We start from the raw sequence: 13,899 nt of genomic DNA on the forward strand, positions 1-13,899 counted from the left end.
ACCAGAGATAGGAAGGACTGACGGATGGAAATAGAGTTCACAGTCACTGGGGGATAACTGGGCAAGAGTCTGACATAGTGCAGCCACTCTTAGGTTTTGTCCTTTGTAGAAATAAACTGAATCGGTGATAACTATAACAGCATACTGCCAAGTGTGATAAAACTGCCATTGCTTTCTCTTTCGCTGATGGGAAACGGGCGCATGCAAGTGTGGGTAGAAGCAGTACAATGGGTGCTCTGATCAATATATATATATATTTTTAATGAGCAGTCATTCAGGGAGTTTAGAGGGGTCAGAATATTCCTTCTGCAGTGTGTGTTGGTCATTTCTGCCTTCAGCTCCCTCTTTCGTTGCTGAATGATCCACTGGATGGCCCTTTTTCTTGCCCAAGAAAAAAGACAGAGGCAAGTGGAGTTAACCTAGAGCAAGAGCAGGCAAAGTGCCCCCTAGGGGATGAGGAAGTTACTTTTTACTCTTACCTTTGAATTGCAATTGGAGGTAATCCACATGTTTCTTTCGCAATACTTGTAGGGTTTAATACTGCTAAGCAACTGTTAGTGAAAGAGAAATAGAAGTATTTGCATGTAAAGTATATTCAAAGTAAAAAAGTTAAAATAGCCTTTAGTATTTCTGACATAAGCACTTGATTTTGTGATTTATTTTTGTCATAGTAGTGTTAAGCATGCAATTTCGAACTGTAAAGGCAAGGCAGAAGAAATTTAACTCATTGCCTTTTCTGACACAGCTGTTGGAGCACAAGCACCCACCTCAGTGAACATATGCAACATGTATATGCATTTTATTAAATTTATTTATGGAGTAAAGAGGAAATATACAATGTAATGGTAATGGTATAATTCAATGTATTTGTGGATTTGTTCAATGTAAACTTGGAAGACAATAATTTTGTTATCCCCATCTTCCTTCTGTTTCTGCTCTGTGATTCCAGCAGCTGAGTGGGTACCTTTGATCAGAGTTATGCATAGGTATGCACATTTTTCACTTCAAAAATAATTAAAAAGATAGTTTAAGATAGTTTAAGAGCTTTTGTTTTTTGTTTTCATACTTTAGAAGGATGTAGGTGCTCTGGACCAAGTGCCTGGCAAATAAAAGCTTTCTAGTAAGACTCTTAAGAATAGCTGTAGACTATTCTCAGAAGATATTTCAAGTGGTTTGAACATTACGTGTGATTACCAACTTGTGAATAGCTTATATTACAAAAGTGCTTTGTGTAGTAAATGCAGAGCCATCAAACTCTCTGCTCTCTTCTTCATGAGTGGAGTTCTGCTGCGGTGGGCGACTGGTACTGCTTTCTTGATACGATGGTAGTGACAATTCCAAAGAGCCCAAATGAAAGGCAAGCAACCACAGCAGACTTTTATGAATTGTTTGGAATCAGAATTAATTTCTTTCTTTTCTTCTTCTCAACCGTAACAGCATTTTAAATCCCAACCAAAGATTAATTCTAACTGAAGGTTATAACCAAAAGCATTTAAGTGAAAATTGGTGATGTGACATCTGAGGAGCAACAGCCTCCTCCAGACTTTGTGCTTACACAGGCTGTGGATTTGACAGCACTGAGGGCAGCCTTCTTTAAAACTTGTAGATTAGTGAAGGAGCTTGGTTAGATTGTCTTAACACTTTTTTTTAATTTTTGCTCATGTAGAGAAGTGTGTCTACAAAGGGCTTTTCATACAGTTGTTCTCTGTGATGGTATTTCTAGTACTTGTCCTAGAATATCAGCAGGAATTTGAATTTCTTTCAGGTGAGCTATCACATTTACTTGCCATGGAAGTTCTGCAGATTGTTTAGAGTATAAGATTAGTGATTAATGAGGATTTCTGAAAATTGTAGTGGAGGGGAAGGAGGGAGACAGACCACATACGCAGTGATAGTGTTGTAGCTGAGGTGGCCTAAGAGTGTAAAAGAGGTACGTATGTAAGGAATTATATTTTACTATATATCTTTTGTGGATGGTTAATATATTTGGACAAACGCGGGTAAGTTCTGGGACACACAAATTTGCATGCCTGACATTTACAGTGATGCAAATTTTAAACAGTTTGGGAAAGTTTCACCAAAAACCATCTTTTCTGATCTTTATGTTTGAAACATAGAGAGGATAGAAAAGTTTGCAGTTTCTGGAGTGCTGCGTCCAGGCCTGGGGCCCCAGCACAAGAAAGACATGGAGCTCTTGGAATGAGTTCAGAGGAGGGCCACCACGATGGTCAGAGGGCTGGAGCACCTCTCCTGTGAAGAAAGGTTGAGGGAGCTGGGCTTGTTTAGTTTGGAGAAGAGAAGGCTCCGGGGAGACCTCATTGTGGCCTTCCAATACTTGAAGGGAGCATATAAACAGGAGGGGGAACAATTGTTCACGAGGGTGGACAGCAATAGGACAAGGGGGAATGGTTTTAAGCTGAGACAGGAGAGGTTTAGGTTAGATATTAGGAGGAAGTTTTTCACGCAGAGGGTGGTGACGCACTGGAACAGGTTGCCCAGGGGGGTTGTGGATGCCCCATCCCTGGAAGCATTCAAGGCCAGGCTGGATGTGGCTCTGGGCAGCCTGGTCTAGTGGTTGGTGATCCTGCACTCAGCGGGGGGGTTGAAACTCGATGATCTTTGAGGTCCCTTTCAACCCAGGCCATTCTATGATTCTAGCCTGAGGGTTTGTTCTGAAGTGGTGTTCTGCAGAGATTGGATTTTCCCATTTAATAACAACATAGTGGGTTATTTTTCAGTCACTTCTATCTGGTCTCCCTCTGTGAGTTCATCTCCCGTGGGGACCCTGATACCAACAGCCGTTGTATGTTATTGTGAGAAAGTCTCAGAGTTTGATGTTGGAGGATAAGGGAGTTGTTGTATGCCTTTGTAGTCCCAGTCATTGTTACTGAAGACGGATTTATTCCCTCTGAAATCCAAAAGAAGGCTGTTCTCAGCCTATCAAATATTCTCTGTTTTCCTCAGTTGTCACTTCAAGCATGGATTATACAGCATTTTGTCTGGGCATTCTTAATGTTTGCTTTCTTTTTTCTGTACAAAACAGATATTCTGGGAAAGTTATGAAACTGCTTGGCTGGGTTTCCTTTCTTTAATAGCATTTCATTTGAGTTTTGAGTTCATTTGAGCTATGTGTTATGGTAGAGTTCACTGATGGTCAAAGCTGAAGCTCAGAGTTTGTGCAGCTTCCATTTGCATTGTGTGATGATTTTTCAGTCAGCTTTTGTGGAGCGACTGGTTTGTAAACTTTGTTTAAAATACAAATGGGAAGATTTAATAAATTGTACAGATGAGGAGAAGAAAGGTATTTATTCCATTGCTTATATTGATGCATCCTAAATGTAAGCAGGTGGTCTATTCAAAACTAATAGCATCATAGAATCACCAAGGTTGGAAAAGACCTACAAGATCATCCAGCCCAACTGTCCACCTTCCACCAATAGTTCTCACTAGACCATGTCCCTCAACACAGCGTCTAAACGTTCCTTAAACACCTCCAGGGTCGGTGATTCCACCACCTCCCTGGGCAGCCCATTCCAGCACCTGACCACTCTTTCAGAGAAGCAGTATTTCCTAACGTCCAGCCTGAATCTCCCCTGGCACAACTTGAGGCCATTCCCTCTAGTCCTATCACCAGTTACACAGGATAGTACTACCTGCTTTTGGGAAGCTGCTGTGCAGAGCGAGGGCTCTGCTAATTGCCTGTCTTTATGATCACCAATGATTAGTGGAAAATAGTGACTTCAGCATTGTAGGAGGTCGTTGTTGGAAACCTACTACATGAAATTTTATGCCAAACATTCTTATTAGCCATCTGATAAATATATATAACCAGAAAATGTAACGTTCTATGCAGAGTCAACTCATTTCCCATAATAAAACTGACCCCCTCCCAGCATTGTTGGTTGATTTACATGTTCTTAGCAGTTGTTATTAATGTAGTAACACAGCTGTAAATTTCTTTTTAAGTGAATTGAAATCAGAGTTGTTTAACTTTAGAATCAAGCAGATTAATTTCAAACCCTCTTTCAATTTCCTGGGTTTTTTTGCAAATTCAGCACAACAAATCAGCATAAACACTATCGAACATTTAAAATCATTTATTCCAGTTAAAATCCATTTTGAATTCATTGTGAGCAGAACATACTGTAAGCCTGCCTGTTGTATGAAAATACTCTCACTGCTGCTCGGCAGAGCAGTTAGGTGTATGCGTGTTAGTCACACAAGTACACAAAAATTCAGCGAGACTTCCCGGTTGAAAGACAGCATGAAAAAAACATAGTACAAATACCAGAAAGCATTCAATCTCTGTTTACAGTGGTTAGCAGATAATTTTTATGCCTGAATTTAATAAAAACGTCATTCAGCTCAAATAAGCCGGAGATGGATGTCGTTACGAGATTTACATACCATTAGCTCACATTAACTGATTAGCAGCCGAGCTCTGTGGTACAAGGCTAGTTAGATACGAGATCTGTGATGCCAGGATGCTGCCGTTAAAGGAGGTCTGCCGGCTGCGTGCTTGTTTCCTCTGCCTTTGTAATTACTTGATAAAATGAAGTGCATCGCTGTGAACAATAGACCCTTTGGAGCAATCCAGGCTGGTCAGCAGTCTGAATCCGCATTTTAAAGCCATCATAATTGCCTCAAACTTAAGAGTTTCCAGGGTGCAGACGAAGGTGTTGTCCTCCTTCAGCACAAGTCGTGTACCATTTTCAGACTTTATGAAGTATTTGAATTGAATTATATTTGAAGAGACCGAAAACTCCTCTGGAAATCCATCCAGCCTGCTTTTGGACACCAGTACGATTCGGGATTTTATTTTTGCTATGAAATCAGGAGCGTTACAAAAGATCCGGAGCCCCTGCGAACGGTCGTGGCTGTCAGTTATTTCCAGGAAAGTGGTCTCTCGAGATGCGAGCTGCTCCTTCTCCCACCTTGATTTCACTGCATCCGATAATACCTTCAGCTGAAAAAAATCTGCTTCGTGTGCCAAAAGTTGATTTTCTCGAAACCCTTCCGGGAGAAGAAGTTCTCCATTTCGTAGGAAGTTCAGAATGTGTCTGAACAGGAGTCCATCTCTGTCTATGAAGTAATGTCCATCTGCATCAAACGGGCACATTATTTTTCCGTTGATGATACCTTCAAGGAAAGAATCTGGGTACTTGGTTAGTGTTTGTTTTTGTGTGATGTACAGATAGCCACCAACATTCAGAGTAATCAGAGACGTTTTATAGTCCTTGTCTTGCTCAGAGCCCTCGAAGTTGCTGTGGTTTTCTTCAGATTCCTTTGCTCTTCTGTTTGATTTTCTCTCCATTATCGAAGCAAGCACAGTGATCTTGCTTTGTTCTTGTCAGCTTGAAAAGAGAGAGATTTTTATTTAAAAGCACCTTTCTTCAGCTCTGGCACGATGTTGGAGTGGAAATGCTGCTAGCATTGCTCGGGCTGTCAGCTGGGTTTTGCAGTAGGTGGCGTATCAGCTGTGTATGCAGGGAGATGGCAGGAATATGACTGTAGAGGGAATTTGCATTTAACTGTGTGAGGGAAGGAGGGGATTAAAAACCACTTCCCTTTCTGTCCTTACACCTAGGAAGTTTACAGAGTTTTGAAGGTTCCTCACAGAAATGAGTAATGCTATTCTAAAGGGCACCTTGTTTTTGATGCTTTGAAACGTGTTTGTAGTATCAGCTGGCCAAGTCGTGTGTAATGCTTCTGGAGTTAAACACTCCACTTCCTTTACGGTTCAAGGATCTCAGTTTTCACAGAGCTTTTTTTTTTTTTTTTTTTACATTTTCCTTGTACTAACTGTGGTGCCTGATCATACAGCAGGGCAGCACTGAAGGTGAAGGCATTTCTGGTGGTACGCAGAGAGGTCTCGCTTATGGATATTCCTCACGTACAGAATATGTGTGTGGTACTAAAATGTTTTCACACTGTTACTTTGGAAATGATGCTGAATGCTTGTCCGTCTGACAGGTTTAAGTTTGTGGTGAAAGCTTCCATTTTCGGCTGATAGAAGCATCTGCACCAATACAAGAACTCCAGCCTAATGAGGTTTTGCTTTCTCTGTGCCAGAGATAAAAACTGTTTCAGAGAGGAGAGCTGTTTGCTGTTCACATTACTGGTGTTTCTCGAGTCACTAAGACTATGTAGCATAGAGTCCTTCTTTTTCAATAGCAACAACTGCTGCCCCGTGGAACAAAGGGTTAGTGTGCTCACAGACAGCGCTGAACATCGCATAACGTTACAGCTTAGCAACACTTGTGTATTGGGGGGGAAGCAGCAGCGGAGCATGCTGCAATCAAATGGCTGTCTTCTCTCCGTGAAGCTGCACTGAGATTGGCTTTCGGGCTCCTTTTAGAAAAGGTTTCCCCTTTAAGCAGGGAAGGGAAGGCTCCGCACACATCTGTGTGTGCATTTCCTGAGGCCAGGGGGAGCGAGCGGGTGGGAGGCACTGTGTGCATCCAGAGCAGTGAGCACTACGCTGGGCTGGTTGGGGGGAGCTGAGCCCATCTTTGTCCAGATGAATTTTTCACTTCTACAGGTAGATGCCTCCTGCTTTGCCTGATAAACAACAGAAAGTCAGATGATCCTTCTGTGAATTCTTCTGCTCTGTTTCTAAAGATACTACTCATACTATTCCCACTGTCTCTAAGGCTGTTTATTGATAGTGTGGAATCATCACTATAATATTTTATTAATTGGTAATTAAACATAGTAGAAATAAATGCACTTCTTGAATTTGCTATTCAGCCTTGCCAGGGTATCGCTACCACTGATACTCTAGGTTTTTCTGCTGCTGCGTGTGATATATTAAACAGATATTATTCATTAGATTTGTTTTATCAGGAATTAGTCATGGTTTTAATGTTAACTCTTTGATGCCGTTGAAGCATTTAGCATCATTTCAGCAGGAGATTTCAACCACTTTCTGATTTTTAAAACATTCAAACTTCTTTCCAAAAATCAACTCCATTCACAATTATTGAGAGAATAATCAAGAAAATGAAAGAGTGGAATAGTTTGATTTAATTTTTTTGTCATTGCAAGAGAGTTCCATTCAAATTTAATTTATTGTCCAGCGACGGAAAATTCAGCTGATGTGCTTCCGTCGTATATAACTTCAGTGTTAAATATAATGTTAGCAGCTCCTAAGAGAATGATTTCTGTGGTGCTTTTGTCTTGCATGGTGTTGTTGAAATACTTTGAAGCTGAACAAGTAAAGTCCTGGCAGAAGTAAGCAGGGATTTCCAAGAAGCTGAGGTTTGTAAAGGATGGGAGTTTTTTCCACAGCAAGCTGAACTCTCTACATTTTAAAGAGGCAGCAGTTACTGAACTGTATCTGCTCTTTTGATTTTCCATGCTCATAATCTTCTGAATATTTTGATACTTACAGTTGAAATTTTCCACTTTCATGAATAAGTACATGTCCTTTGAAATACCATGCTAAATCATTTTAGTGGTTCATATGATAAAATATTCAAAATCTATTTGATATGGCAAATAGACTGTGAAGATCATGAATATATGCATTTAAACCTTTGAGGCTTGAAACATTTAGAGTTGATGTAAAATTTTACTCATGACAAACCCATGCAGCTTTACTTCACTGCAGCTGACGGTTGTCTGTAATACAGAATTTGAAGCTGGCATATCTTTGTGACAACTTTCCACTTCCTGGGATCTACTATGATATGTCTTTTCCAAAGAGCTCTCATTCTTTGTATGCGCTTGATGATGCATATACTACTGCAGTGCCTGTAGGTTTAGTGAAGTAGAAGATATTTCAGTGGCTTCACATAGCTCAGTGTATGCCAGAAGAACGGGATTACCTTTTCCCTTCCTCTGGAAGATTGTCCAGAAGTCCATTTTGGTAAAGGTAGGCAACTTGCATGCAAGTCTAGAGACTTTGCCCAGTCTTCAGCTTTCAGAATCTTTGTGTGCTGTACTAGGAGTGGAGGGAACTGCACTCTGTGTGTCTCAGTCCTTTCTGCTTCCCACTCGGATCAAACAACTTGCTGCTGAATGCTATCCCATGCTAAAGGTTAACTGCCTCTGTTTCTGCTCCATACAACTGAATTATGCTTGCTGATGTTGGTAGCTAGTGATCGTGAAATAACCATCTCTTCCCAGGTTGCTAGTGCATCACCTGGTTGCTAGGACTGGCTGTTTAGGTGGCACTATCGCACTACAGCTGTCCAGTTTCTTCTCAGACACTGTCCCAGAGATGGTAAAAATGCAGTGCTGCCATCTGTCAGCTACAAAGACAAAGAGAGCTGAGGATAATGGAGGTAGAGAGCTGCCCCTCATTCTTTCTGATGTTTCTTTGTGGAAAAAACCTTCCTCTTCTTCAGCTTCCATCTTTTTCCTGACCCTGTTGATCAGGAAGCAGCACCTGGTGAAGCTTGAGCATGCCATGGAGCTGAGGATTCGGTGCTGGAGCACACCACAGAAAGATCAGTGCTTTACCTAGGCTTCATCTTACTTAAGCATCTGAACAGCATCAGCTTCACTGAGAGTCTGTTATCAGTGAAATTGGCCTGGGTTACAGAAAGCAGCTAGTTTTATTTCAGTACAAAATGATAAAAGGGGAAATCTACAGCTAAAAGAGGTGGAGAATTTTTGAAGCATGTTAGGAAGCCACGCTAATAAAATCTGTTTGGGTTATTGAGGCATTTTTTTTGTTTGTTTAATGCTATAACACAGGAAGTTGGCCAGGTTGTAGCAACTAAACCATTCAGTAGTTACCGTCTCACAGTAATAGCAGTATAGCCATTTTCATCCCAATAAATAACTGCAAGATGTTGATTAACAGCCACTGAAGACAAGCTCTACACACTAATTAAAACCGAAGAACTTCAAATAAGAAAGTCTGAACATTCAAGAGTTTTAGAATAACTGTCTATGAAGTTTTACCAGCAGTTACTGTTGATAATTTTCAAAAAATTATGAGCACTGCAGTTTTGCAAGACTGAAGAAATGATGTGTCAGTATTCAGAAGGTAAATTGTATGACTAAAGCATATGGAAACAAAAAGTGACTGTGTGAAAAACAGTAAAACATCTCTCTTAGAAATTGTAGTAATCAGAAAGACCAACACAATGGAAAAGGTGTTACAAAAGAGGTGGAAGGACCAGCAGAATAGCAAGGTGCTACAAGGGAAGGGAATATCACTCACCCATATCAGAAGATTCTACCTACACAGGGAAAAGCTTCTACCAAGGAGAGATCTCCAGAATGAGATCCTTTCTCAGTGGCAGTCAGCCCTTAAATGAGGCCTAAGAGCCAGGCTCCACCCCTTCCAGTCACACAGGTGAATTGGCTTCACTTGTGCTCCCAGGGCTGACTGGGTCTTTCCTCCAGGTGCTCAATCAGTGGTTCAGGCCATGACTCAGCAGTTCCCATGCAGAAATCAATCAGTTGAAAATTAAGGGAGAATGATATGATACTAATCCACATGGATGTAGGGAAATGTCAGGGCTTGTGGTATGTGTTTTTGTGGAAGGAGAAAGGCTGAGGTATTGTCCTGTGTGTAGTGAATGCATCACGAACAACTGAAATGAGGTCATCATTGTGGGCAGTGCTCAGCAAGCTCTGGATCCTGCTCCATGCATCATCAAGAGAGGGATATGAATGAGCTGAATTTTCTCAGACCAGTTAAGAAACTGGGAAATAAATCTACTAGAAGATTTGAGAAAACATGGCTTGTTAGTCTTAATGGAGGTGGAGAGTAAGTAAGTGCCTGGATGGGCAGAAAACTTTTATACCTAGCTGTTCAGTTTAGCAGCCACAGATCTAACAAGGTCTAGGTGCTGGCACTTAGTGCTAGATGCAGTCAGACTAGGAAACAAACACATTAAAATCTCCAAGCCAGCCTGTCTTACACTATGGCTCTTTGTCTCTTTCTCTCTCCAAAAAACTCTATCAATAAACATGTTCTGCACAGTTCCAGTAAATTTCCCCAGTGCCTGTTTACTAAGACTGCCTTAAGCATTTTAACCGCATTCTTTTTTATTTGATGGTGATCATCAGCAGAATTTGAAGCTGGAATCAACATCTCCCTGTCACTTCTCTGAAGGAGTCAGCATTGAAATTCCTTTATGGGTTAGCACGGGGATGCTCAGGTGCAGACGTGAGTGCGTCTGGTGGCTGCTGCTGCTAAGGGTTTTATAGAGCAGCCCATCTAGCACTGTGCTGACCGTATGCTTGTACCTCTCCCCTGTGTATGGTCACTGATGGTGTCAGACACATGGGGAAACGTCTTTTTTCCCATCTAATCACTGGTCTTAGCTAGTCTTTGAGGCACTGGCTCATTTGTGTTGTACTACCTGGTTTATTTTGAGGAGGTATTTTTAATGGGGAATTTCTACTTTCGTGCTTTATTCCTTCTTTGGGTTCTAGGTTGATGTGACTGTACTATGGAAGTGTCAAGGCGGATGTGACATTTTGGATGTCTTTTCATTGCAGCTCTGGCTCTGCAACAGGTGAGAAGAGATTCAGGTTTCTGAAGTTAGAAAACATCGTTTGGTGATTTAAAGCTAATTAGGCTGTGAAGAGAGTAAAAACTGTTTCCCTGCTACATTCTTGCATTTGGAAGTTTGCACGCATCTCTGCAAATTTATTCTGATAGCCTCACCGAACGACTTAAAATCCCCAGGAGAGTCCAGGGAAGGTGGGACACAAACTGCAGCTTCTGGGTAGTGGATAGATTTTGACACTAGGCTGGGTTAGCTGTAAGGTATTCTTGGACACTGCTGTCAGCCTTGTACTGAGAATCCCACCCTTGTAGTGGGATCATTAGAAACCAAGTCCAGGTCACTGGTAATGAAAAGGGGATGTTACTGAAGAATTAAATCAAGAGATACTACTAAGGATTATCATGTTTAACTGGTAGGTTCCCGGAACTTTCTGTATTTCCTTACTAGTTGGTATGGGGAACCTTTTTGATTCACTGATAGTGATTCTTAAACCATAAGAGTAGTTTCAAAATTCAGTAAGTGTTTTGTGCAGAGATTGATAGTGCAGTGTCCAGACAGCTGGGCTGGATGGCTCAGAGGAGTACAAGCTGATTAACTTTGTGCCATACAAACTAATGGAAAAATAGTCATGGAGTTCAATGGGTAGAAGTGAACAGAAATGTGCTGACTACTAGCAAATGCAGTTTTATGTAAAGTTTTTCTGCTCAAACAAACCTAATTTCAGTTATTTGGGGGACTGCAAATCTGCCTAATAAGGTAACAACATATTTGCAGCCTGCTCAATATCTCATATTGCACATTATTTAGGATCTCGTGACATTCTGATTTTTGTCTAAAAAAAAAATTAACAAGTGTGAAATAAGATTAAAAAGTAGCTGACAGTTATCAGAAAGTAATTATCAGTAAGAAGTCACTTGGGTTGTAGTTTGAAGGGCTTTCTCCAGGATTAGCAAGAGGGGCAGCAGCAAGCGAGAATCACTGCTTATAGGATGTGTCATGATTGACACAAATGCTGGTCAGACAGTGAATAACTGTGACAGGACTGTCATAGTGTGACCTGGATCACTTGATTCACAGAATCTTTTTAAAGAAAATGCATTTTAACCAAGACAGAAGCAATTATATATATGTATTCCCTAAGAACAGGGAATGCAGGGTACAGAGATGAAACGTGAGGCTTGGGAAGACTCAAAATAGATACAGTAGTGATATAATAAGCAATCAACTCTATCAAGCCCCTGAGCAATTGATCTTGGGGGGAAACACCGACACAGAACAGTTCACTGAATCCTAAGAGATGGGGCCAATTGTCTTCTGAAAGTCTCCCTTCCTTTGTTGAATTCAGAGTGTGCAGAATAACCTTGAGATGGCTAAAATGAGGCAAGGTAGATTTCAAGCTCATCTCCTGTAGCTATTATTTTATTTTCTTATGTGGTTTTGGTAAGACTGATACAGAAGTATTACATCTGTTTTCTGGTCTCCATGTTGTTAAAATATCATTGAAAGGTTGAGCTAGTGCAGGTAAGAGCCGCATGACTTTATTGAGGTGTGGTTTTTATTGAAGTGCTTTATGGTGAGATAATGCATGAACTTTAGTTACTTCATTTATTGAAAAGATGATTGAGAAGTGACTTGATTGCTGTGTAAAAGTGCTTTCACAGAGAGAAAATACCAGGTACTAAAAGGCTCTTTATCATAATATAGAAAGACATAATAAGAACCAAGTGCCAGAAGCTGGAGACAAATTCATATTGGAAATGAAGCACCAATATTAGTAGCACTTTAGTCACACACAAGTTATTAGATTCTGTACGGAAGAAAAAGGATAACATTTAATTGTCTGTGATGCACAGTCAGTCAGGCAAATTGGCCATGTTGTTTCTTCTCATCAAAACCTTAGGAACCAGTAAAAATGGAAATGTTTTCATAAAAATGATGCTTTATTTTGTTCAAAATTACCTGCAAAAGTGTGGTATTCTTCTTCCTTTAAATGATTTAATTAACTTCTAAATCAAAGCAGTAATTTTTAAATTAAATCGTTTTCTGAATGTGTGGTGTTGAAGTAATTGCTGTCTGCATTATTCAGGAATTTCTAGATGTAATAGTATTTCAGTTGATAAGGCATTGGAAGAAATCTCAGGCATCTCCGAAATTGCCTTGTGTTACTGGATGTCAGGTTTTCAAAGCGTTGCTGTTCTCTTCAGTGGTATTGTCAGCTGGAACTGACAGTGGCGATGTAGCACCCTGCACCAACAACAAGATAAGACCGTCTCTTGGAAGGAATTTTTAAATAGTGAGGGTTAATCAAGGCATTGAAGTTAAGAAACTCATCCTTTCATTTATGCATGGCTATTCCAGGGAGACACAGGTTTTACATGTATTGCACTGGCTATGCCGAAAAGAAATGGTTGAATTGGCACCATCACCCTCCATGCACTAGGACACAGTCATAGAAAATCATGTACTTGGCCAACCTTCCCATCTCTCTTCCTTTCTGCGTATGGTTACTTTTAGTTTTTAGGCTTTCCCTTCTTTGCACAGGGGGCTGATACTACCACATTGCTCTGTAAGTGTTGTTGCTTTAGGCAAAAAGGTGTTCGCATCAAGCTACAAAGCAACTGCTACAGAGGTGAACGTGGAGAGAACAGTATTAACTACAACCTGGTAGGTGGTTTTCTAGGTTACTAGCAGTATTTTTCTTCTTTTTTCCCCAAGCATTAGCACATACGTAGTGCAATAAAATAATGTGCCACTGATGAGCAGTTTTGTATTGTAATAAGATGGAAATTAATTACTTCTTTTTCTGACTGTAAAAACAAAATTAAATCTCATTTTATCTTTCACTAATTTTGCATATTTTGGTGGATAGGTTCTCTTTGTAGATAGGTTGGTTTTTTTTGTTATTCTGGCTGTATTCAATGAGAATTTCTAGAAAACCGTTCCTAGGTAAGTTGAGTGCAACTATCTGAAGAAAGTAGGCCCACACAGTTATCAGCCTTTTATTTAAAATCTTACCTTTGTGATTCATTCTTAATATGTAAAACATCTGATGGCAAAATGAAGATATGTTGGGAATACCAGCTGTTCAAGAAAGATTTTCCTTCTTTTTCCTCAGCATCAAAATAGCAGAGACTTTAGAACTTAATTTGACATTGGGGAATTTATTATTACATTGTATTTATTAAATGCTGAATTAATGAAACTGAATGCAAACTTTGACTGTGTTGGTGAATGTTTTTTAATGTCCAATTTTGTTTTGTTGTCTTGTACTAGATAAACTTGCCCTGGAAGGAATAGTGGTGCAACGTGCTGAATGCAGACCTGCAGCTAGTGAAAATTACATGAAACTGAAAAGGTAGGACAGCTCTACTACAAATGGGTATGTGATACTACAAATGGGTATGCAATAGCTTACTTTGGTGCT

General features: G+C 40.3%; 2 protein-coding genes across 2 annotated transcripts in view; one reads left to right on the plus strand and one right to left on the minus strand.

The window, feature by feature from the left end:
- Positions 1 to 13,899, plus strand: part of GTF2F2 (general transcription factor IIF subunit 2) — a gene marked incomplete at its 5' end in the record, with an annotated part of 93,379 nt that overhangs the window by 27,770 nt on the left and 51,710 nt on the right. Inside the window, one exon of the mRNA XM_021375642.1 lies at positions 13,749 to 13,830. Coding sequence (XP_021231317.1) covers positions 13,749 to 13,830 — 82 coding nt within the window. The remainder of the gene's footprint in view (positions 1 to 13,748; positions 13,831 to 13,899) is intronic.
- Positions 4,082 to 9,202, minus strand: KCTD4 (potassium channel tetramerization domain containing 4). The gene is made up of 2 exons (XM_021375618.1): positions 9,176 to 9,202; positions 4,082 to 8,537 (listed from the first exon to the last, which is right to left on the minus strand). Exon 2 carries the CDS (start codon positions 5,312 to 5,314, stop codon positions 4,541 to 4,543), a length of 774 nt encoding a protein of 257 aa, XP_021231293.1. The 5' UTR covers positions 5,315 to 8,537; positions 9,176 to 9,202; the 3' UTR covers positions 4,082 to 4,540.

Source organism: Numida meleagris, chromosome 1 (assembly GCF_002078875.1).
Source record: "Numida meleagris isolate 19003 breed g44 Domestic line chromosome 1, NumMel1.0, whole genome shotgun sequence".
Taxonomy (NCBI): domain Eukaryota; kingdom Metazoa; phylum Chordata; class Aves; order Galliformes; family Numididae; genus Numida; species Numida meleagris.